This window comes from Lepidochelys kempii, chromosome 6 (genome assembly GCF_965140265.1).
Source record: "Lepidochelys kempii isolate rLepKem1 chromosome 6, rLepKem1.hap2, whole genome shotgun sequence".
Classification (NCBI taxonomy): domain Eukaryota; kingdom Metazoa; phylum Chordata; order Testudines; family Cheloniidae; genus Lepidochelys; species Lepidochelys kempii.
The window spans coordinates 104430241-104453672 of NC_133261.1; the positions used below are offsets into that span (position 1 = coordinate 104430241).

The 23432-nt window shown below is 43.6% G+C and overlaps 1 protein-coding gene and 1 long non-coding RNA gene across 6 annotated transcripts in view; one reads left to right on the top strand and one right to left on the bottom strand.

Moving 5' to 3' along the window:
- Positions 1–5030, top strand: part of LOC140913331 (uncharacterized) — a 49167-nt gene extending 44137 nt beyond the window's left edge. The window contains exon 3 of the long non-coding RNA XR_012159542.1: positions 231–5030. This is a non-coding gene — a long non-coding RNA (uncharacterized lncRNA). The remainder of the gene's footprint in view (positions 1–230) is intronic.
- ITPK1 (inositol-tetrakisphosphate 1-kinase) overlaps positions 1–23432 on the bottom strand; it is a 256126-nt gene that overhangs the window by 104620 nt on the left and 128074 nt on the right. For 3 of the 5 annotated variants that reach the window (XM_073349514.1, XM_073349511.1, XM_073349512.1), the window contains exon 4: positions 5041–5158. In XM_073349514.1, the coding sequence (XP_073205615.1) occupies positions 5041–5158 (118 nt within the window). Of the gene's footprint in view, positions 1–3375; positions 3429–5040; positions 5159–11787; positions 11836–23432 lie in introns of those variants that run through there. The other 2 variants (XM_073349513.1, XM_073349515.1) reach the window with 2 other exon arrangements.

Genomic DNA, 23432 nt, shown 5'->3' on the forward strand with positions numbered 1-23432 from the left:
TGACTGTGCAACAGGGATTCCTTTAACTGAGTCAAAGGAAGATCCAGTTTAAAAAGTTTTAGTGGGGAAAAACTAATGGTGCACAGTATAATTTCCTAATCTTCCTAAACATGCAGAAAGCAGCACTCAAAGCAGCAGCATCTCATAACACAAAAACAACAGCATTTAAATATTTCAATTACATATTAGGATGGAAATGTTACAATTAAATGGTTTTATATTGTTTACAGTATCCTCAGGGAGCAGCTCCTGTACTTCAGAGACGTACTTAAGAACCAGTTTTCTTCTCGTGTGAACTCAATCAAAGGAGCATCATCAGGACAAATTCACCCCAAATTTAATTTTTCCAAAAACAAATGATGAGAAAAACCTAAGGTCAATAAGAATTTTTATTTTTTTTCTAAATCATATGGAAACCATTTAAAGGAACAACACCACATGTCCTGTACTATTTGTAACCCAAACATTGCCCAAGAGAAACTAAAAGTGAAACTGACTAGTACATTTCCATTGTCAACCCTAAGCAAAATGGAAAAAAGTAAAACAGCATAAACAGAGAATGGCATGTTTTTGTACTTTTAAAAATTCCTTCAGTTTTAATAACCTAAGGTATTATTGGAACACAGGTAAGGATTTTTTTTCCCAAATATGATTTTTAGCCTTTAAAAGAAGCATCCCTTGAAAGGAAAACTACAATATAATGAAGACATTCTGATTGCTAAGTCTAATCGCAAGAGCAGCAAATCGCTACAAATTATTATTATTAACATCTTAACTTTCTTTTTTGTTATGGTTAAGTCTTGAAAGTCCGATGCTGTGAAGGTCAGAGCTTCTCAATATGCCTCCATGAATCCAAAGGTATTTTTCATTAGGTCAACAACTGAAAGAGCAGACGCAGCTTAGATCACACAGAAGCCCTGCTGAAAATGCATTTTTCATTAAAACATGCGGCTTGTTTCCCCAAACATTGCTATCATGGGGAGAAACTCCCAGCAAGCTCATATTTTCACCAAGAAGTAATCCTTCACTGATAAGTAAAAAACCACAGCAATGCAATTGCTGAGAGAACTGAACTGCTAAACCAGCAGAACTTTTCAGTGATTTATTTCACAGTGATCTGCTGGCTACATTGAACACATGTGGGGAATGCAAACTTTTATTTTTAAAGGACTTTGAAAAAGGTAGAAATGAGGGTTTCAAAATGAGTGAATCATTCAGTGTTTGCACGGTGAAAACAAAAAAGGAACAGGAAAGAGCTCAGCCTGTGACCTATTTCTAATAAAAAAACATCTCATAGTAACGAGAATTATTAGAAACGTTTCCTGCTTCAGAGAGAAACATTTCCTGTTGAAACTGGAATCTGATCAATCTCTATACTTCATCCAGCAGGTTAAATCATTAATTACCTGCTAGTACATCAAGTAAAATAGGAATTTTAGGGTCTCAACAAGGAAAGATGTTCCAGTGGTTAGAGTATTAGCTTGGGACTAGGGAGACCCGGTTCAATTCTCTATTCTGCCACAAGCCTCCTGTGTGATCTTGGGCAATTTACTTCATCTCTTTATGGCTAAGTTCCCCACCTAAAAAATGGAAATAACAGTACTTACAACACATCTGTGAGACAGGGAAGAATAAACACATTAAAGATTGTGGAGCGCTGATCTACTATGGTAATGAAGGTCAAAAAAGTATCTTAGATAGATAGAAATCTTTTCAACCAGGGCCCAGGAGTTAATCAATCAAACAGTTCAACTTAAATATCTTTTGTTAGACACGGTCCAAGTGACTTTTGATTTTGGGTGCCCAACTTGAGATACTTTAAGAGACCCGATTTTCAGCAAGTGCTGAACACCCACTACTTGAAAACATCAGGCCCCTATACGGTGTCTCAAGTTGGACACCCAAAATTACATCACTTTTGAAAATTTTGACCCTCGGTTGCAGAGCAAAGTGACCCAGCAACGTAAGCTACTTTTACAGAACCATATAATACATCAAGAATGTGTTTACTGAGCCAGGCAGAAGCAATAGCATACCTAAAGAGGGTTTATTTGGGAATCAACAAAACACAACATGTTCATCTTATGTTAGACACACATCAGAGTGGTGAGGGACAGAGTATGTGTTGAGAAAAAATAAACCCAGAACAAGAATAAAGCCTGTTAACTGAGCAATGGCACCATTTAGGTTATCAAACTCCCTAAATGTCTGGAGAGTTGAAATGAATTGCAAACTGAAGGGGCAAACACTGTATTTCACTTTTAGTTACACTAAAAGGGAGCACGGCAATTCATGCATGAAAGGAATTATTATCTATAGTTAAAACACTGGTATATAACTAGTACACAAATTCTATAGCTCGTGGGCTTCCGTAAAAACAATGACCTTTCTACCTTCATGGATGTTCAATTCTTTACATTTCCTTTTACTTCCACTTCTGGGGATGCGATGCAGCCCAATACTGTGTACATCACACAGCTACCTCAGGATGCAACTGGACATCTCTAACTGTGGCAATACCTAGCTGCAGCTCAATAGTAGGACAGTCTTCTTGCAATTGATTTCTATTTTGAAGAACCCAAATGCAGTTGATGTAACTGTTAAAATCTCCATGTTATTTACAGCTGTATCACGCTTGCCTTAAACTTTCTAAACCCTAGGGCACAGCACAATAGACAACAGAAGAGAATAGTGAGGGAATACAGATTAGACAACCCGATTAAAGAGGAGGAAAAAAAAAAAGTCTCTCGGATACAGATCATAAGTGATCCACAAATTTGTGGCTCCCTGACTCAATTATTGCAAGTAATTACACCCAGAAATAAAGCTACATGCCCTAAAAATGCTCCTCTTAGAACAAAATGCAGCAGCCCATCTGCTTAGCAAAGGCCACCACGACCATATCACCGCTGGTGCTCAGCTCTCAGTGCTGGGTCCCCACTCAATAGACAGTGCAGATAAAGGTCCCAGTCACGATATTCAAAGCCATGCATGAGATAAACTAAGGAAGAGTCAGAGACGGAAGGAAGGGGCACTGCCCACATGTGGCAGCTACGTTCCACTGAAAAGATCAAACTGTCAACCAGGGCCAGTCAGACATTTAAAAAAAAAAATCAACATTTAAATGAAAATTTTCTTCAAAATTTCAAATTTTGACTGAAAATGGGTCAATGTGTTTGTGAACAAAGGATCCCATTTTTCTACCAGTTCTGCTGTTCATTCCCACAAGAGATAAAAATACTACCTCTTCCCACTTTCAGAACAAAACAAAACAAAACACACACACACACAAAAACTAATTAAGCATTTCTCCAACAGGCTGAAAAAGAAGAGAGTGTGTTGGAGACTGTAATTCATATTTCTATTTTTACATACTTGGGACGATTTCAGACACCATGCTGATGATGGCCAGACAAAGTGGATACAACCTGTATGAATATAAATCCCAAATCATAAAAATACAAAAGATACCAATAGGGTAAGTTTCCGATCTGAGAATTGGGATAGCAATAGAACGACGCAAACATTAACCGGTCAAATGTCACACTGGAACAGTTTACAGAAGCAACTTTTCAACACCATAAACAACTGGCTCTTGGAACAGCTACTTCTACAGCACTCAAAAGGAGATGCTACTCTTGACTTAATCTTAACACACAGGAGTTGGCTCAAGAGCTAACTGTAGGCTTTAGTATTTCCGTGACAAGCAGATAGATTGTACGATAATTTCAATTTACCAGCGTGCATGAAAAGAACATTTCTGCTGCTGCTCAGAGTAATAAATATGCTCCCCATCAAACACACACCTTGTTTAACTTAGATCAAACCCCTATTCTCATGCTTTCAAAAACAAAAGCCTAGATTCTGGAGTACAATTCTGCTATGAAGGACTGTGTCTGCCTCTGCCCATTATTAACACTCACATACCTAACTCCAGGAACCAGCTGTTCCTTCTGCTACAAACCCACTGTGACACATGGCTAGAAAGGGTTAAACATCCTGTAAAATAAATAACCCTCAAAAGACATGTGGGGAGATAATGTTTGTGTTCTTGTGTATTTACATACGTATGAGTAGGGTCAACAATGTAATCACTGCCTGTCCATGCTGTATTCTGATAATTCAGAGGTCAAAAGAACATCCTAGCATTTAAATGAATTGTAAACATGGGATATCTCTGTATTCATCTCTCTTTGAAACATATAGCAAATAATTTGAGAATGGTGGAGGAACAAACAAATTGCCTTATGTTAACTCTGTAGCTGAGTACTAGTGATGGACCTCCTTCAAAGTCATGCTAATGACCTTTTGAACTCCAACTTGTCAAAAGACATGAAATTGTATAAAAGATCCTTGGGTCTTGATTTGGTCGTCTCAGATCTGCTTAGGCTTCATCAGGGGAAGTTTGAGTCTCAAGACTGAGGTTCCAGTTATGCTGGTACGCCCCGAGTATGATATTTGGACATTGGACTATAACCTATGAACTATTTCTAAAAGAACTCTTGGCAGTTACAAAGCTCACCATCTCTGCTATGAATCTGCACCTAAATGAACTGAATCATGTCTGTATGTATATTGATCTTTTAACTATACTCTCTTTTATTTTTTAATATATTTTAGTTTAGTTAATAAGAATTGGCTGTAGTGTGTATTTGGGTAAGATCTGGAATATTCAATAACCTGGGAGGTAATGTGTCTGATCCTTTGGGATTGGTAGAACCTTTTCTTTTATATGATGAAATAAGATTTTCAGAAATCATCATATTTGACTTACGTACCTGGATGTAGGCCTGAGGCTGGATCACTTTAAGGGAACTGTGTTGTTTGGACTTGAGTAACCAGAGAGGTAATAAAGCAGCTGGTTTATGCTGGCTTGGTAAATCTAAGTATTGGAATATCCACCAGCTTTTAGGGGATTGTCTGCCTCATTCTTTGCAGTTCACCCTAATTGAGTGACCACAGCTGGCTCCCCACTAGGACCCCGGTCACACTCACAATGTAAGGAACATGCTTTTCTGAAATGAAAAGTCACTGGCCTACCTTGCATGTAGGCCTCTATTCGCCGAATAAGCTCATAAGACTTGGATCGGTCCAGCAGCGTACGGATAGCAGGAAGGGGGTCCAGGATGATGGTTTCAGGGTGAGCATCAATATACTCCTGCAGAACAAACATGGAGCAAAGGCTACTGTTAGATTTGCTGGACAGCATAAAAAGCACCAAAGCATGGGGAAATAAAGAGGAGGATAAGGTTAAGGATCCAATCAATCTACAACAACTCCTCCGAATGAAGCTGGCACTTCGTAAATATAATTGCAGGGCATGTCTAGACTTTCTCGTCACTAGCATTGTACACTGGAATCCTGTTGACTATAAATATCATGCCAGACAGCGTTTAAGACACTGACATTCAACTGTGGACTCATCAGCCCTGCAAACTGCTCTGCAGCCACATCAGTTCAGAGAAGAGCCAGTGGCGAAGAGTCACAATAGCAGCAGAGAGTGGTACTGGCAGGAACTATTAGGAGAAAGAGGACACAGTGCTTTTGGGGTCAACCTTGTAATTACACTGAATGAGCTTAAACAGCCTGTGGGCATCAGTCCACTCCGGAGTGCAGATCAGAACTACATCTGCATTCTTTTACATTAGTATGACTGTCCCCTACCTGTGCTGACTGCCAAGTGAGGAGCTAGATGATAAGGACTGAAAAAAGGTGGCAGGGCCAAGGATGTTGTTACTTCATTGAACCACAATGCAGCTTTCAAAGCAACAGCACTATGTATCCATCTTGCCACGTTCCTAAGCAAATGCTCCCCTGCCCGCTAGCTCCAAGAACACAGCAACTCCCGCAGTGAACATCATATTAGGGGTACTGCAAAAGATGACCCGCAGCAGCGAGTCTCAGAGCCTGGGTTGACCGACTCCAGCTCACACCAAAGGGCTAAAAATAACATTTTAGCGTTTGGGCTTGAGCTGGAGCCCTGGTTCTGAGACCCTCCCTCCTCGCCGGGTCTCAAAGCCCAGGCTCCACCCCAAGTTGGAACACCTACACTGCTATTTTTAGCCCAGCAGCGTGAGCCTGCATCAGCGGACCTATGCTCTGAGAAAGGCCAGCTCTAAGGTTTTTGCTGCCCCAAGCTCAGGTGGGGTTGGGGCTCGCAGGCGTGGCTGGAAGCGGAGGGAGTGATGTCACCTTCTCCCAGCGCCTGCAGGGGCTTTCCCCCCTCCCCCGCCCAGCCGCGCAGAGAAGCCCCGAGATAAGGGGTGGCACAAGGCAGAGCAGCAGCCAGTGCGCAGATGAGGCGGTGCAGCCCCGGCTCCCGGGCAGGACTCGCTCTCCCCTCCCCAGGTAGCGGCTGGGACCTGGCTGCTCAGCATCCCGGGGCTGGGGCTTCCCCTTCCCGCTGTGGCCGGGGGCGCGGCGCCCTCACCCCATCTAAGTGGCGCAGCTCCAAGAGCGCAACGGCCCCGAAAAAAAAGGCTGGCGGGAATGCCGCCCCGGAAATGTGCCACCCCAAGCACGTGCTTGCTCTGCTGGTGCCTAGAGCCGGTCCTGGCTCTGAGACTCCCTGCCATGCATTGTTTTTTGTAGTGAAAAACTCTGAGCACCACATTCCCATTTCTGACATCATGACCGCTGCCGCTTTACTAGGGGAAATTTTATATATACCCCACTAGCTCTTGCCAACGTCTACTGTGACCTGAGATGCTCAAGGTATCTCTCTTTCATGCCCACATATGTGCATGTATACAAGAGGCCATGCGCCCGCCCACATTGGTTCCATAAAGTCAACGTGATTAATGAGAGTGTCTCCCTCTCATCCCGTTCAGAGTCGGGCAAGTAATTCTAAGCTAAAATCTGTCTTTATTCTTTAATGAAATTTCCTAATCAGCCTCCATTAATCTCCATTCATTTCTTCACATCTATTTACGTGGGTGCATGGTAAACGTTTCCATTAATAACTGGTTTAATTAAGTACCTAAAGAGGATATTCTTCAAAGAAAAAAAAATCATACTCCAAATTATGCTCAGGAGTACCACAAGGCTCCTGACGGAGAGGGATAGCTCAGTGGTTTGAGCATTGGTCTGCTAAACCCAGGGTTCTGAGTTCAGTCCTTGACGGGGCCATTTAGGGATCTGGGGCAAAAACTGGGGATTGGTCCTGCTTTGAGCAGGGGTTTGGGCTAGATGACCTCCTGAGGTCCCTTCCAACCCTGATATTCCATGATTCTATGAAGGCAGCACTGGAAGACACACTTCACTGGCTACTGATACAATGAAAGGAATGGAGACATCTGATCCCAACACTATGACTTTACTCCCAATTCTAAGCAGGTGAGAGTGAGTTATTTGTTCGACACCAACAAGTCTTTGCTTGCTGAAGAATGAATGCTTTTAATTCATTGCTTGCTGCAGAGGGATTATTCTTGAGATGTAAAGAGGAGCCAGTGCTGGGTTAGCAGCCCCGTCACATTGCTCGGATCACGCAAATGGATTTCCTTCACAGCCCCTTGGCACTTGCTATGTGACACCACACACTTCGTACATATTTAATGTGGCTCTTAGAAATACCATTCAAATCGCTCTGAGACGTGTGCATGGCACTGTACAATATTTTACCACCACTTGTTGGCTGGCTGTATGTGCCATTATGTTCACACACAAGCATACAGATTTATTTAAAACATTGTGAGAAACATTTTAAGGCAACACAAACTATTTTACCTTAATAACCCCCCTTCAGCTCCTCCACCCCCCAAAACAACAACTTTTCTCTCTCTGCTGAATTCCAGAGCAGCACTGCCCAAGAGGGAGACACAGAGCCGTTCTCTAATTTAACTAATAATTTCCCATGTGGTACCATGTCAAATGCTTTACTAAGTCCAGATTGACTTTTTTAGCTTTAGACAAGAAAACTGAATCTGTTATCTTATCAAAGACAGATATCAAGTTACGCTGGCATTATCTACCTTTAGTAAATCCATGTTGCATTTTATCCCATTTTCTGTTTACTTCCATGTCTAATTATTCTTTCCTTCAAACACTTGTTTTAAAGTCTTACATACTTTTAAGGTCAGATTAACATGTCTGTAGTTGCCTGGATCATTTTTTTGCCCCCCTTTCTTAAAAATAGGTACATCATTAGCTATTCTCCAGTCACACAATGCTACCTCCAATTTGATAGATTTATTAAAAATCCTTGCTACCAGACTTGCGATTTCACAAGTCAGTTCTTTCAGTATTCTGGGCTGGAGATTATCCAATTGTCCCGTCTTGAGTACATTAAACTCTGAGTTTTGCTTCCACCTCAAATGTAGTCGTCATTTCTATACACTCATTTCATTAGATATCCCGCCTTAGTCCCCACGTTGTACATCATCATCCTTTTTGAAAATTAAGGCAAACTCTTCATTTAGTTTTTGGCCATACCTACATTATCCTTAATCTCTACCCCATCCTCACTGCATAGCAGCCCTGTTTTTTCTCTTGTTCTCTTTTGGTTTATATGGCTAAAGAACCTTTTGCTATTTGTTTTAAATTTCCTTTGCAAAATTCAGTCTTGACTTTTGACAATTCTCATTTTATTCCTGCACTTTTTGACCACCAAGACATAGCTTTCTTCGCTGATCAACCCCTTTTTCCATTCCTCATAGGCTTTCTGCGTACTCTTAATTCCTTTTTGAGGTGTTTCTTCATCCAGTTAGGCCTGGAACCCTTCCCTACAAGTTTTTTCCCTTGGATACAAATTTCAGACAGTTTTTGTATCTTTGACTTAAAGAAATTCCAAAACTCCTACACATTTAAAGTCCCTGAGATCTTCAGTTCAGTTGACTAGTTCCCTTCATTTCTCAGTCTTGCCATTTGAACTTTAAAAGCTTAGTTACTGACCCGTTGTTGATTAATACTTAGTCCTGCCTTGAGTGCAGGGGACAGGACTAGATGACCTCTCGAGGTCCCTTCCAGTTCTATGAGTCTATCCTTCCATTTACTTTAAAATAAATCAGCTTGTGATCACTCACAATCCAAGGCTATTTTCCATAACCAGCTCTTCTATAATGTTCTCACTACTTACCAATACCAAGTCTAAAACAGCATCACTTCGTCGGTACAGTGACCTTTTCATGAAGAAATCTGTTGGCTATCACACACAGGAATAACTGAGTCCTCCCTAGTAGCATTTGTTCTCCAATCTGTATCTGGGAATTTAAAGTCTCCTATAACGACAAATCCTGGTAGTATGTATCTCTCTAATAATATTACATAGATCTCTGTCTATATCCAAATCTGACCCTGGAGGTATATCGCAACCCCCTCACACTACTCCAATAGAACCTCTGTTAGAATCCATTCTCAGTGATTTTGACCCAAACTGATTCTGTTTGACACATGCTATCACTTCTGATTTCTTTAGTCTACTTTATCATTGGATGTACAATGCTACCCCACTACCTTTGCCTTTCTATCTTCCCTGAACTCCCATGTGTCACCCACTGCTGCCATCAACCCTTTCCATGCGCATTTCCCTTTCCTACTGCCCTTTTTACCATATTCTGCCAGGATTCTGCGGTGCACTCATCATTTCTGGAGCTTTGAGTCATTGGAAAACTCCCATTGACTTCACTGTGAATGGATTTGACCCTCCAGGTTTGTCTGCACTGAAATTAAAAACCTGTGGCTGGCCCATGCCAGCTGACTCAGGCTCACAGGGCTCAGGCTGGGGGGCTGTTTAATTGCACTGTAGGCTTTCAGGCTCTGGGACATTTCCACCTTGCAGGGTCCTAGAGCCCAGGCTCCAGCCTGAACCCAAACATCTACACCGCAATTAAACAGTCCCGCAGCCCAAGTCCAACTCAGCTGACATGGGCCAGCCGTGGGTGTCTAATTGCAGTGTAGATATACCTTCAAGCTGTAAGCTCCACAGAGCAGAGACCTTGTTATTTTTCTACCACCTGACAAGCACCATGCACACTCCCGTTGCACTGTGAAATGATATTCTCTAGCCGAAGCATCAGCAACTCTGCATCTCTGATGGATAAAATATAGAGGGACAGGAGTGAGTATGTGTAAGAAAAGCAAAGACATACCAGTCATCTTCTGATACTAGCAAGAGGGAAAGTATTGTGGCAAATGCACCTCTGAATGCTCATTTTCCCTTGACAACAACACGAGGCTCAAGGATAGTTAATTTCCTATCAAAACCAGAGGAGTTAGATTTTAAAATAAAGCCAGGATGCAGGCTAAACAAAGAGGGTCTAATCAGAAAGGTCCCCCTCCCGCCAACCACCTCACCTGACATGAGCACGGGTCTCAAATTCAAATGACCACGAGGGCCACAAGAGGACTAGTACACTGGCCCGAGGGCCGCACCACTGACCACCACCCTGCGCTGACCTGGCCCCGCCCCCACTCTACCCCTTCTGTGAGGCCCCACCCCTACCCCCCCTTCCAAAACCCCATTCTAACCCCTTCCCTGAAATCCCCACCCCAACTCCGCCCCCTTTCTGCCCCCAGGGGATGCAGGAGGGGAGCAGGGTACGGCAGGCGGCTCAGGGCAGGGGGTTGGGGTGCAGCAGTGGGCTCAGGGCAGAGGGGTCGGCTGCAGGAGAGGTTCGGGGGGCGAGTCCAGCTCCCTGTCTGCCTGCCCTGCCCCCGCACCGCTCTGGGAAGCGGCTGGGACCTGGGGGGGCACAGGGGTCTGTGTGCTGCCCTGGCCACTCTTCCAGGTACCTCCCTCGAAGCTCCCATTGGCCAGGAACGGGGGTGGGGGCGTCGCGGGGAGCTGGCGGGCTGCAGAAAATAACCCTGCGTGTTTGAGATCCCTGCTCCAGAGATCTGAGAACCAGCTGTCCAGACTGGCAGAGCCGAGGCATCAGAAGGAGCTCTTGAATGGAGTACAATTTGAAGTGAACACCAGGACTCCATGCCAGCAAGATGTTATTTTAAAGCAATTTTACTGCAACAGCAAAAAGCTTGTCCCAAAGGCAACCATCCTCAGCATTTTATGTCTGCTAAAGCAGACTGCGGAGCCTTTCATGAGCCCAAAGGCAGCCACTAGAAGAGTTTCACATGAGTTAATAAAAATAACCATATTGAACCATGCGTACCCTTAGGGCCACACTGCAATTGTTTGCAATCTGGTTTGGTGTCAACAGGCTCAATCCTGAAGACAATGGGAGTTTTGCTTAAGTAAGGACTTTGGGACCGAGCCAAATAAATTTGTTTAGAAAAAATGAGTTTGGCTCCCGTAACCTTACTATTTAAACCTAACATTTTGCCTATTGGTCAAAAAGCACCTCAAAGTAGTACAACAGAATCTCCCATCTATTTACCTTCTTTATTTGGAACATTTTTAGCTATCACAACCTTGGCTCTGCCCTCCTTCTCCTCCTATCAAAGCTTATCTGCCTTGGCATCTTCAGAAGAATTCAACAATACCTTCCAGCGATGTTTTTTCTCTCCGCCCAGATGCGGCACCACACGAGGCTCTCAGACACGTGAAGGCACAGAGCTCTGATCACAGATTGCAAGAGGGAATGCTTCGTTTAACCAAGGGCTTGTCTACACACCCAATTAGACTGTGACAAACTGGGGTGTGAATTACCCTGCACTAACTTGTTGCAGTTTAACTGTCTGTTTACACCTTGATGATGCATTTTACCAGTTCCTTGAGGCGGTCTGAGCCAGTCTGAACAAAGCGCTCTAACGAACTGTTAGCGCACGTTAGCGGGGTACACACGGACAGTTAGATCTCAGCAGGCTAACATAGAAGTTCACATCCCAACTTACCATAGTCTAAATGTACGTGTAGACAAGCCTTTAGGTGAGTTGATGGTCCTGAGTTTGTGTAAATAAAGTAAAAAACAAAAAAAGACCTGTTACCCAACAAGAATCATCATGGTCATGATTTAAAGAAGCATCCTTAGTCACAAAAGCACTTACAGATGTGTTTATGTCCTATTGACATAAACAGGACTCAAGCATACCATATATTGAAGCAAGGGAGTATCCATTAAAGAGGTTGAAACATGATGCAATGAAAGTGGAAGTCCTTAGAGTTTGAAAGAGCACCCCTGTCCTCATGCCATGAACTTTGGATCCCCTGCTTTTGAAAAAAATACAAATAAATCTATTCACCATTACCAGATGAGGAGAGTGGAAGAATGCCAGGAGTGCACAGATTACTAACACATATGAGCTTCAAAAAAGGGAACAGATGAGGAGATGGGAAAGGAACTATCAAAGACAGATCCCAAGCTTTTGATTTGTTGGGATCTGTGGAGTCCAACTGGTCCCCTCAGCTCATCTACATTCATTTCTACAAAATCAACTTGCACTTTCCTTCTCTGTGCTTTACCAAAAATTTATTGCCAACTGCAGACTAGCGGCCAGGCAACAATCTGGATTACAGCCAAGCTCTACGATACAACCGCATTTGCTCCAACCCCTCAGACAGAGACAAACACCTACAAGATCTCTATCAAGCGTTCTTACAACTACAATACCCACCTGCTGAAGTGAAGAAACAGATTGATAGAGCCAGAAGAATACCCAGAAGTTACCTACCACAGGACAGGCCCAACAAAGAAAATAACAGAACACCACTAGCCATCACCTTCAGCCCCCAACTAAAACCTCTCCAACGCATCATCAAGGATCTACAACCTATCCTGAAGGACGACCCATCACTCTCACAGATCTTGGGAGACAGGCCAATCCTTGCTTACAGACAGCCTCCCAACCTGAAGCAAATACTCGCCAGCAACCACACACCACACAACAAAAACACTAACCCAGGAACCTATCCTTGCAACAAAGCCCGTTGTCAACTGTGTCCACATATCTATTCAGGGGACACCATCATAGGGCCTAATCACATCAGCCACACTATCAGAGGCTCGTTCACCTGCGCATCTACCAATGTGATATATGCCATCATGTGCCCGCAATGCCCCTCTGCCATGTACATTGGTCAAACTGGACAGTCTCTACATAAAAGAATAAATGGACACAAATCAGACGTCAAGAATTATAACATTCAAAAACCAGTCGGTGAACACTTCAATCTCTTTGGTCACTCGATTACAGACCTAAAAGTGGCAATTCTTCAACAAAAAAAACTTCAGAAACAGACTCCAATGAGAGACTGCTGAATTGGAATTAATTTGCAAACTGGATACAATTAGCTTAGGCTTGAATAAAGACTGGGAGTGGATGTGTCATTACACAAAGTAAAACGATTTCCCCATGTTTATTCCTCCCCCCACCCCCACCGTTCCTCACACATTCTTGTCAACTGCTGGAAATGGCCCACCTTGATTATCACTACAAAAGGTTTTTTCCCCGCCCCCGCTGTCCTGCTGGTAATAGCTCACCTTACCTGATCACTCTTGTTACAGTGTGTATGGTAATACCCATTGTTTCATGTTCTCTGTGTATATAAATCTCCCCACTGTATTTTCCACTGAATGCATCCGATGAAGTGAGCTGTAGCTCACGAAAGCTTATGCTCAAATATATTTGTTAGTCTCTAAGGTGCCACAAGTATTCCTTTTCTTTTTGAGGAGATTTAGGTTTCCTGACAATATTCTGAATGGGCTCTGGGCTGGAATTCAGCCTGACCCGGATAACATGTACGTTTTTCTCCTTCCATCTTTGACAAAACAAAAACAAACAAGAAAACTTCTGAGCAGATCCTCCTTTGTTTAGATTTCAGGCCTGGCATTTACTTATGCTCTGTACCAAGTTTGGCACTGGCAGGAGCCCAACAAGGAAACTGGTATTCAAAGAGAGACCCACTATTTCCAGTTCTATATCAGAGGGCTCTGGAAGAAATGCTTATTCTGGTTCATGTGTGTGAGTGGAAGGAGGGGGAACAAACAGGTTGGGGCTTCTTGACATCTTATCTGAAAAGGTAACGGGGAGGATTAGCCACTACAATTCTGATTTAAAAGACCTGGGGTACAGTGAATTGACTCATCCATACCTGTAAATATCAGATGTTAGATGTTAAGAGACGGTGGATGAGCCATTTACTTCATCTGGATAACTTTTTGGTTTTTACAAAATCCCCCTACACTACATATACATTAACCATGGCCGCAATAATACTTTGTGTTTTCCCATTTTCACAAGCTTTATTCTTCAATACACCTTTGTGAAGTAGGTCAGCATTTTACAAGAGGGGGAATGGATGTAAAGAGATGCTTAGGAACTTGTCTAATGCCACAGAAAAAGTTAACAGCAGACTCAGGACTAAAAAACAGGACTTCCTCGCTCCCTGCCTTGTGCTCAGACTCCTCCTCCTCTGATGTACTTCCTTCAGTCTTCACACTCACCCAGACACTTTGTTTTTGCTTTTTAAGGATACACGATCAACCTTAAAATTCTAATTGTTTTTTAAACATACTATGATTATAGGGAATATCTGAGATAACTAGAAACTGAAAGAAAAAATATATTCTTCTGTGGTTTTCTGGTTCACTGTGCATTGGACAGCAATCTTGTGAGTAATCAGTTTCACTGTTTTTCCCAGAATAGCAAATCAAGGCAAGATTTGTAAAAGATATTAGGTGCCTGCCTAAAGATGCAGTTAAGAACCTATTGATATTTTCAAAAATGTAGGCGCCTAATTCTCGTTGGATCTGCATCTTCAGGCACTTCAGGTGCTCCCCCCCGCCCGGCTCCACCCAGGCCTCCCCCGAGAACGCTGCACCCTCACTCCCCCCACCCCACAGTGCCTCCTGACTGCGCGAAACAGCTGTTTTGCGATGGGCAGTAGGCGCTGGGAGGGAAGGGGAGGTGCTGATTGGTGGGGTCTGCGCCTATGCTTAAATACTTTCAAAAATCTGGTGCTCAGTGCCTAATCCTGCAAACACTTATGCATGTGAGAGACTCATGCACATACGCGTTTGCAAGATTGAGCCCTTAGTTAATTTCACCTGTGTGTGTGTGGGGGGGGGTGGTCTTTCACACTATGACAGAGAGAAAATGGGAAAAAGTGTCTGTAAAACCACAAAAGTTGGTAGTGGACTCACAAGTAGGTGTAGTATTTTAAACTATTTTTAACTCAACTTTTAAAAAAAATTAAAAGACTACAGATTGGTGGTTTCCCTACAATTCCTCAATAACTCTTATTTTCCAGTGTTACACAAAAGCAAAGACAGAAGATCACTTTTGCCTTTCAAAGAGTTTGCGGCCGTGTAACTTTTAGGGCACAGGCTGGAAACTGAGAGTGTGCAGAAGAGTGATGGGCTGGATGTAAGGAAAGGATAAATTTTATCCTGTCCATCCATTAGCAGAGAAAGCCACTGGCATTATCACCTAAAGGATGTCCCAAAACTGCCGTTCCACTGGAAGTGAGGACTTCTGATGAAAGCAACTGCTCCAGCAGGAACAGAAGTCTGGAAAAGAAGTATGGGCTGGATGAATGCACTATAAGGTGGGTAGAAAGTTGGCTAGATTGTTGGGCTCAACGGGTAGTGTTCAATGGCTCCATGTCTAGATGGCAGCCGGTATCAAGTGGAGTGCCCCAAGGGTCGGTCCTGGGGCCGGTTTTGTTCAATATCTTCATAAATGATCTGGAGGATGGTGTGGATTGCACTCTCAGCAAATTTGCGGATGATACTAAACTAGTAGGAGTAGTAGATACAGTGGCAGGTAGGGATAGGATACAGAGGGACCTAGATATATTGGAGGATTGGGCCAAAAGAAATCTGATGAGGTTCAATAAGGATAAGTGCAGGGTCCTGCACTTAGGACAGAAGAATCCCATGCACCGCTACAGACTAGGGACCGAATGGCTAGGCAGCAGTTCTGCGGAAAAGGACCTAGGGGTGACAGTGGACGAGACGCTGGATATGAGTCAACAGTGTGCCCTTGTTGCCAAGAAGGCCAATGGCATTTTGGGATGTATAAGTAGGGGCATTGCCAGCAGATCGAGGGACGTGATCGTTCCCCTCTATTCGACATTGGTGAGGCCTCATCTGGAGTACTGTGTCCAGTTTTGGGCCCCACACTACAAGAAGGATGTGGAAAAATTGGAGAGAGTCCAGCGAAGGGCAACAAAATGATTAGGGGTCTGGAACACATGACTTATGAGGAGAGACTGAGAGAACTGGGATTGTTTAGTCTGCAGAAGAGAAGAATGAGGGGGGATTTGATAGCTGCTTTCAACTACCTGAGAGGTGGTTCCAGAGAGGATGGTTCTAGACTATTCTCAGTGGTAGAAGATGACGGGACAAGGAGTGATGGTCTCAAGTTGCAGTGGGGGAGGTTTAGGTTGGATATTAGGAAAAACTTTTTCACTAGGAGGGTGGTGAAACACTGGAATGCGTTACCTAGGGAGGTGGTAGAATCTCCTTCCTTATAAGTTTTTAAGGTCAGGCTTGACAAAGCCCTGGCTGGGATGATTTAATTGGGGATTGGTCCTGCTTTGAGCAGGGGGTTGGATTAGATGACCTCCTGAGGCCCCTTCCAACCCTGATATTCTATGATTCTATGAAAACACAAGAAAATTTTCTAGCTAGGGCTCATGGTCTAGGAATATAGGGAAACAAGGGCACCAGCTGCTCCTGGCAAAGTTTGGGGTGAGAGGGTTCAGAAGGAGAGACAGTAGAAAGTATAAAAACCAAACCAGAAGTAAAGCTTACATACTTAAAATGCTCACTGATAACAGAAACCTGCATGTAGGGAGAGATGGTGATTTAGCTTTTCACAAGGTTGATGTAACAGAATCTATTAACAAAAAAGAAGCTCAGGAGGACAAATTAAACAAGCCTGTGGATCTTCTACCACATACACTATCGTCTTGAATATGTCAAATTAGAATGGCGTTCCAGTGAATAAATCTGCTCGTGTCCCTGTAGAGTGAAGAGAGGCATCTGGTTAGTATTCTGTTCTAATCAGAACATAATGAGGTTTCCCTAGTCACAGCCTTTTACACAAGACAAAACAGACACGCTGGCTTGTCAGAGTCGTAAACTTTGCTTGGAATGTAGGAGCAGGGGTGGCCATCTCACTAAGAGAATGTGAGGATTTTTTGCTAGCAAAAAACGTTCATTGGAGCATCGGCATTTAAATTGCCATAGCATTCAGAGAGCCTATGTATTCCCAGCCTGACCTGGTGTGGGTGCTTGGTTTCTCTCTCTTGCTCCAGGCTTCCATCAGTCAGACAGGAGCCACAAAGGATTGAGGAAAATTCTGATCAGACAACACTCCCTCCACATTAGATCAATCTCCGCAGCAGACCTGAAATGGTCCTATTCTGTCTCCAAAAAAACTCGAGGGCCTAAAGTTGCTCCAGATGCAGTGTCTTGCTCCTTTAACTCCTCTGATGAGGCACTATGGTAGCAGGACCAGACATCCAGGAACTGCTCTCTCCAACAAATAATTCAATTAGTAACCCACCAAAACGTAGGGGTTCCAGGTCAGCTGAACAGTTTTTAGCTCTCACTCACATCTCTGCCCTAAAGCTTGAATGCAACGTTAATCAGGAGTGATGACCCCCTACTGATCTCTACTCTCCCAGAATGAAAGATCTGATACAAAGCCTAGCCAATGGAAAGACTTCCTTACCCAAGATGTTCACTTCCACTGATGTCACTGGACCCTGGATCAGGTCCCTTTTTCAGGATGGGTAGAGATCATTAGGTCGTCATCCCCCATCACTAACACAGTGGAGGGCAATTTGCAGCAGGGCCCCATCTGCACAGCACACCTTTACAGACGCAAACGAGGCTGTCAGAAGTCCAGCTGTGACACAGGTCCAGAAAGGGTTACACTACCAGCAGGCTAATTGACCCAGATTCAACCTTTAGAGACATATTAGTAGATGACGCTTTGGTTTTTTGTGTGTTTATACATATGTTGTTAGAGGTTGACAATGTCACCAAATAATTCCTGTCTATCCCTGTATTAATTCAGAGATCAAAAGAAGATGTTAACATTTAAATGAACTGTGAATGTAGCAATAACACTGTTTTAATTTCTCTTCGAAGTATACCGCAAACTACCTATAAATGGCAGGAGATGGGCAATTTCTTTATCTTAATCCATGTAGCTAATTACCGGTAGGTCATGCTTAGGAAATAGGAGGTTACTTCAAAAACACTATTCTTCAGCCAAGGAACACCTGCTGTCAAGAGGCTATCATAGCCTGCCAGTGATCTATATAAAGAAATCTTGGGCCCTGCTCCTTTCATCTCGCATCTGCTTAAGCTTCATCCAGGGAAGTTTAAGTAATAAACCGACTGAAAATGGTGAGGACTATTCGTCTGCCTCTGAGGGGCTTGTAGCTGAAGAAACAGACCCCAACAGCTGACTTCCACATCTGCTACATAAGTCCAGTTTCATTCTGGATCACTCGGATATTAAATATTTGAACATTGGACTATAACCTAATGAACTAATTCTGGAAAGGACTTTTTGCAACTCTAAAGCTCACCATCTCTACTATGAAACTGACCTAAGAACTCTATTCGTGTCTGTATGTATAATGATTTTTTAACCAATACTCTCTTTTAAAATAAATTTTAGTCAGTTAATAAAAACCGACTGTAAGCATTTATTTGGGTAAAATCTAAAATATTCATTAACCAGTGGAGTAATGTGTCCGATCCTTTTGAATTGATAGAACTTTTATATGATAAACAAGATTTTCGATAATCTTGGCTGTCTGGGGCGGAGCTCAAGGCTGGGTTGCTTTAAGGAAACTGTATTTCTGATTTCTGGGTAACCAGTAAGGTATTGTAGAAGCTGTTTTGTTGCTGGCTTAGTAAATCTAAGTCTTAAAATAACCACCAATTTGGGGGATTGACTGCCCCATTCTTTGCAGTGTGCCCTAATTAAGCAATCTCAGAGTGGTTCTCCCCCTCACCCCCTGGGATCCCAGTCACACCATCTCTCAGCTGATCTGTAGAACACCACATCTAGCTGATGTGGAAGTCAGCTGTTGGGGTCTGTTTCTTCAGCTACAAGCCCCTCAGAGGCAGACGAATAGTTCTCACCATTTTCAGTCGGTTTAAATGGTTATGTTTTAAGAGGAGAAGTGAGAGCACACCTTAGAGGTAGTCCAAGGGAAAGACAGAGGGGTTTTCAAGTCCATCAGCAGTGTGTACCCACTGGGCTGGAGCAGTTTATCACTGGGACCACAGACACACCTAAGGTGGTAAACCAAAGGTTGGCCCTTTCTCTTTTCTGAGATAAGGCTGTTGATACTTTAAGCTTTTGAAGAGCCGTAACAAATCTAGACTATCCAATTTCTTCTCATAACACCATAAAGGATGCACTGCTCTCCAGTTTATCATATCCAGTTTTTTAGAACAGCAGTAACAGAAGCAACAGTTTCTATCCTGAAAATTATATTCAATAGCAGGACAACTGGCTAGCTGAAAAGGATATATCAAGCACTGCAAAAACTGGACTGTCTGATCTGCTCAGGATCATCAGTTTCTTCCCCCAATTTACTGAACAAGAAGAGAATGAAACCAGTTCCCCATTTTGAATGCAATAGCTAGGAGGTCACAAATACCACAATCACGTACGCACAGTCATATACACGCAAATAGCTCAGTTGCGGGGTTCATCAGTGTACATATTTAAATGTATTCATTGCTTTCTTTTTAAATTGACTCTCTGTATAAACTGACTCTTAAGAGTTATTGCTCCCTGGGAAAACACTTCTCTATCCATTTCCAGTGGCTTGCAATAGATTTAGAGATATTTATCACTCTGCTTCCCTCCTATGCTCCCTCCCCTAAACTCTCCTCTGTCTCTGAGAGGACACGAGAGCACTTTCTCTAAACAGTGTCACTGGCATGCTAGTCAGCACTCTCCTCTGCCCTGCCAAGCCCTGCGTATGTATTTTAATACAGTGAGCAGCAAACAAATGGTGCAATCAGCCATGGTGAGATCTTCCTACACGCAAGTGACAAGAGGGTGTGGCTAAGTCAGCAACACACACACTCCGGAGGTTCCTGTGTCTGGTTTATAAAGGAATGGAATATCATTCAGAACTTTGCTAAGATGCATTTCCACCCTCTGTAGTTCATTCACCAGAAAGAAAGAAAAAAAAAACCACACCATTTTTTTTTTTTAATAGAACCACAACCAGGAAGCAGCACAATCTAGTGGATACAACACTAGACGAGAAGTCAGGAAACTCTGCTAACCTGCTGTGTGTTCACAGGCAAGTCACATCACCTTTTTGTGCCTCAGTTTCTACATCTGAGAAGTACTTTGAGTTCAATTAATCAAAAGCATTTCAGTATTACTATTGTAACTTGCCTCTATGAGCCCATTCCAGTCACAGCTACTGCAGACTCATAGTAGAGTTATCGTCAGAGATGGGGGAAAGAACCAAGCGCATCCCCTTATAATAAACAATTCCACTTAGATTTTATATAGATCGTCCATAGATCTCAAAGTGCTTTCCAAAAGAGGTCTGTCTCCTTACTCCCATTTTACAGATGGGAAACGAGGCATGGGGAGGGAAGGATTAAAGCAGGGGTGGAAAACCTGTGGCTCTGGAGCCACATGCGGCTCTTCAGAAGTTAATATGCGGCTCCTTGTGTAGGCACCGACTCTGGGGCTGGAGCTACAGGCGCCAACTTTCCAATGTGCCGGGGAGTGCTCACTGCTCAACCCCTGGCTCTGCCACAGGCCCTACCCCCACTCCACCCCTTCCCACCCCGTCCCCTGAGCCTGCCACGCCCTCGCTCCTCCCCAGAGCCTCCTGCATGCCACAAAACAACTGATCAGGAGGTGCGGGCAGGGAGTGAGAGGCACTGATCAGCAGGGCTGCCGGTGGGCAGGAGGCCCTTGGAGCAGGGTGGGGGAGCGGATAGCGGGGCTGCTGACATATTACTATGGCTCTTTGGAAATGTACTCTGGTAAATAGGGCTCCTTCTCAGTCTTAGGTTGGCCACCCCTGGATTAAAGGATTAGAAAACATGCCTTATAATGAAAGATTCAAGGAGTTCAATTTGTTAAGTTCAATGCAGAGAAGGTTAAGGAGTGACTTGATCACAGTCTATAAAGGTACCTAACTTGGGGAACAGAAATTTGATAACAGACAGTTCTTCAATTGAACAGAAAAAAAAGTTATAATAAGATCCAAGCTGAAGCTAGAAAAATTCAGACTATAAACAAAGGTGCAACTTTTACCATTGGGGGTAATGAACCACTGGAACACTTTACCAAGGGTTGTGATGGATTTTCCATCACTGATAATTTTTCTCTCAAGATCAGATGTTTTTCTAAAAGGACAGAATCCAGTTCAAACTAGAATTAACTCAGGGCAGCCCTATGGCCCATATCATACAGGAGGTCAGACTAGATGATCACAGTGGTCCCTTCCGGCCCTACAATTAGAGCTAAGATTACATCACGGAGGTTGCAGAAGTCACAGAATCCGTGACTTCCAGTGACCACCGTGACATTGGGGACCCCGCAGGAGCCCAGCCGCCACAAGCAGCCGTGCCGTGCCGGGCTGCCCCACCCCTCCTGCAGCTCCCAGCTGCTGCCACTGGCAGCAGAGGGACCCCAGAGCTACTCAGTAGCCGTCGGTGGGGGCGGAGAAGCCCCGCACAGCTACCAGCCTTTGGTGTCAGAGGGACCCTGGAGCTGCTTAGTGCTGGCAGGGGGTCCCCCGCAGCTCCCCTGCCACTACGGGTGGCAGGCCCGGCCCCACCCCACCCTCCGCAACTCCCAGCTCTGCAGGGCGGTGGGGAGACCCCCAGCTCCAACCCCACTGGGCGGCAGGGGAACCCCTCCCAGCCACTGGGCAATGGGGTGCCTTAAGCTCCCAGCCACTGCGAGGGGGCAGGGTGCTGGACCCTTCTCCCTCCCCACTTCGTCAGAGATGTTTTTAGTAGAAGTCAGGGACAGGTCACGGCTTCCATGATTTTTTGTTTATTGCCTGTGACCAGTCCATGACTTTTACTAAAAATATCCATGACAAAACTGTAGCCTTACCTATGGTCTATGAAAAGTGACTCATCCAAAGTCACCCAGCAAAGCAGTGGCCAAGCCAGAAACTGAACCCAGGTATCTGGAGTCTCAGTCCAGTGCCGTATTCACTAGGTCACACTGCGTGCAAGAAGCAGATATCATCAAAAAGAGAAGCTATACTAGATATTAACTTCACTGAATGACCAAGAAACAATGACAAGGGAAGAGGAGAGCACAGCAAGTTCCTTTCATGCATTTTTGGATTTTTCACTATTGTTTTTATTTGTGGTTAAATTTAATACTCCTAAAAATGAAGGCCTCAAAGGCAGTACCTAGAGCCAAATATTTTGCAAGTTTCCACACATAGCTGGGTCAATGCTCCTCAGTCCTGGTCTGCAGAAGCCCTCCTGGAACACTTTCAGAGACGGTTAATCATTGTGAATAGAGCAAACCTGTATGGTAGTTTGGTGAAGTGCACGAAATAGGGGACTAGGAGACCACAAGTGACATTATCTAGGATTTAAACTCTAGAGATGCTCGTCCAGCGCACTAACTGACTGCATCCCGACTCCTCACTCCTGCAGGTCTGGTTTTACACAATATGATGATATTCAACATTTATACTGCACTTTTCATTTAGTTTACAAGGCTCCTAGCAAAGTAGCTCATTCAACTAATCTTATGCATTAAATCCCAATACCGGGGGATAGCAGTTTGTGGATTTATACGTCATCTGACCTAGGGAGATGCTCCCTGATGCTTCCCTCGGTCTCTAATATCTGGTCTGGAAAATGAATATAGAATGTTACTGCTGAAAGAGCATTTTCTAACTATACATAGCCTGGATGAACAAGTCTCATTATTGGTTAATATGTCAGATGGCAAGCAAAGGGCATTATTTACTGTTATGTTGGCATATGCCTCAGACACAGGAGTAAGTACCAGATTTCTTTCAATAGCACTTGACACTATCCAAATTCAGACTATTATGGTAAATTACTTCAGGCTTATTATCAGACTATTTTAGATTAATTTAATAAGGATCATAATACGGTTTTCCTGTTCTATAGTGCTGCTTATAAGAAGATTTCAAAGCACTTTACAGTTAAGTAAACCTCAACAGCAATGATGTAAATATTAAATCCATTTTACAGATGGTTAAACTGAGGCATCAAGAGAAAGTGACAGCAAGACAGAAGCAGATGTAGAAATAGAACCCACGAGCCCTAACTTCTAGTTATGTTATCTAATCTCTGGGCTATGTTTGGTCCTTGTCCCCATATACATATTGAAGTTAGATTAAGAATACAACGCTAACAGGCTGTCAATTTGCTCTCTGCCCCGTCAGAAGAATGCAGTGTTGTTGGAGACAGGTAGCTCTGTGAAAATAACTAATGGAGCTGAATAGCATAGATGTCTATCCAGCACAAGAGCAATTAATCATGATGCAAGTTCCACAAATAAGAACCTGATAAGTTATACAT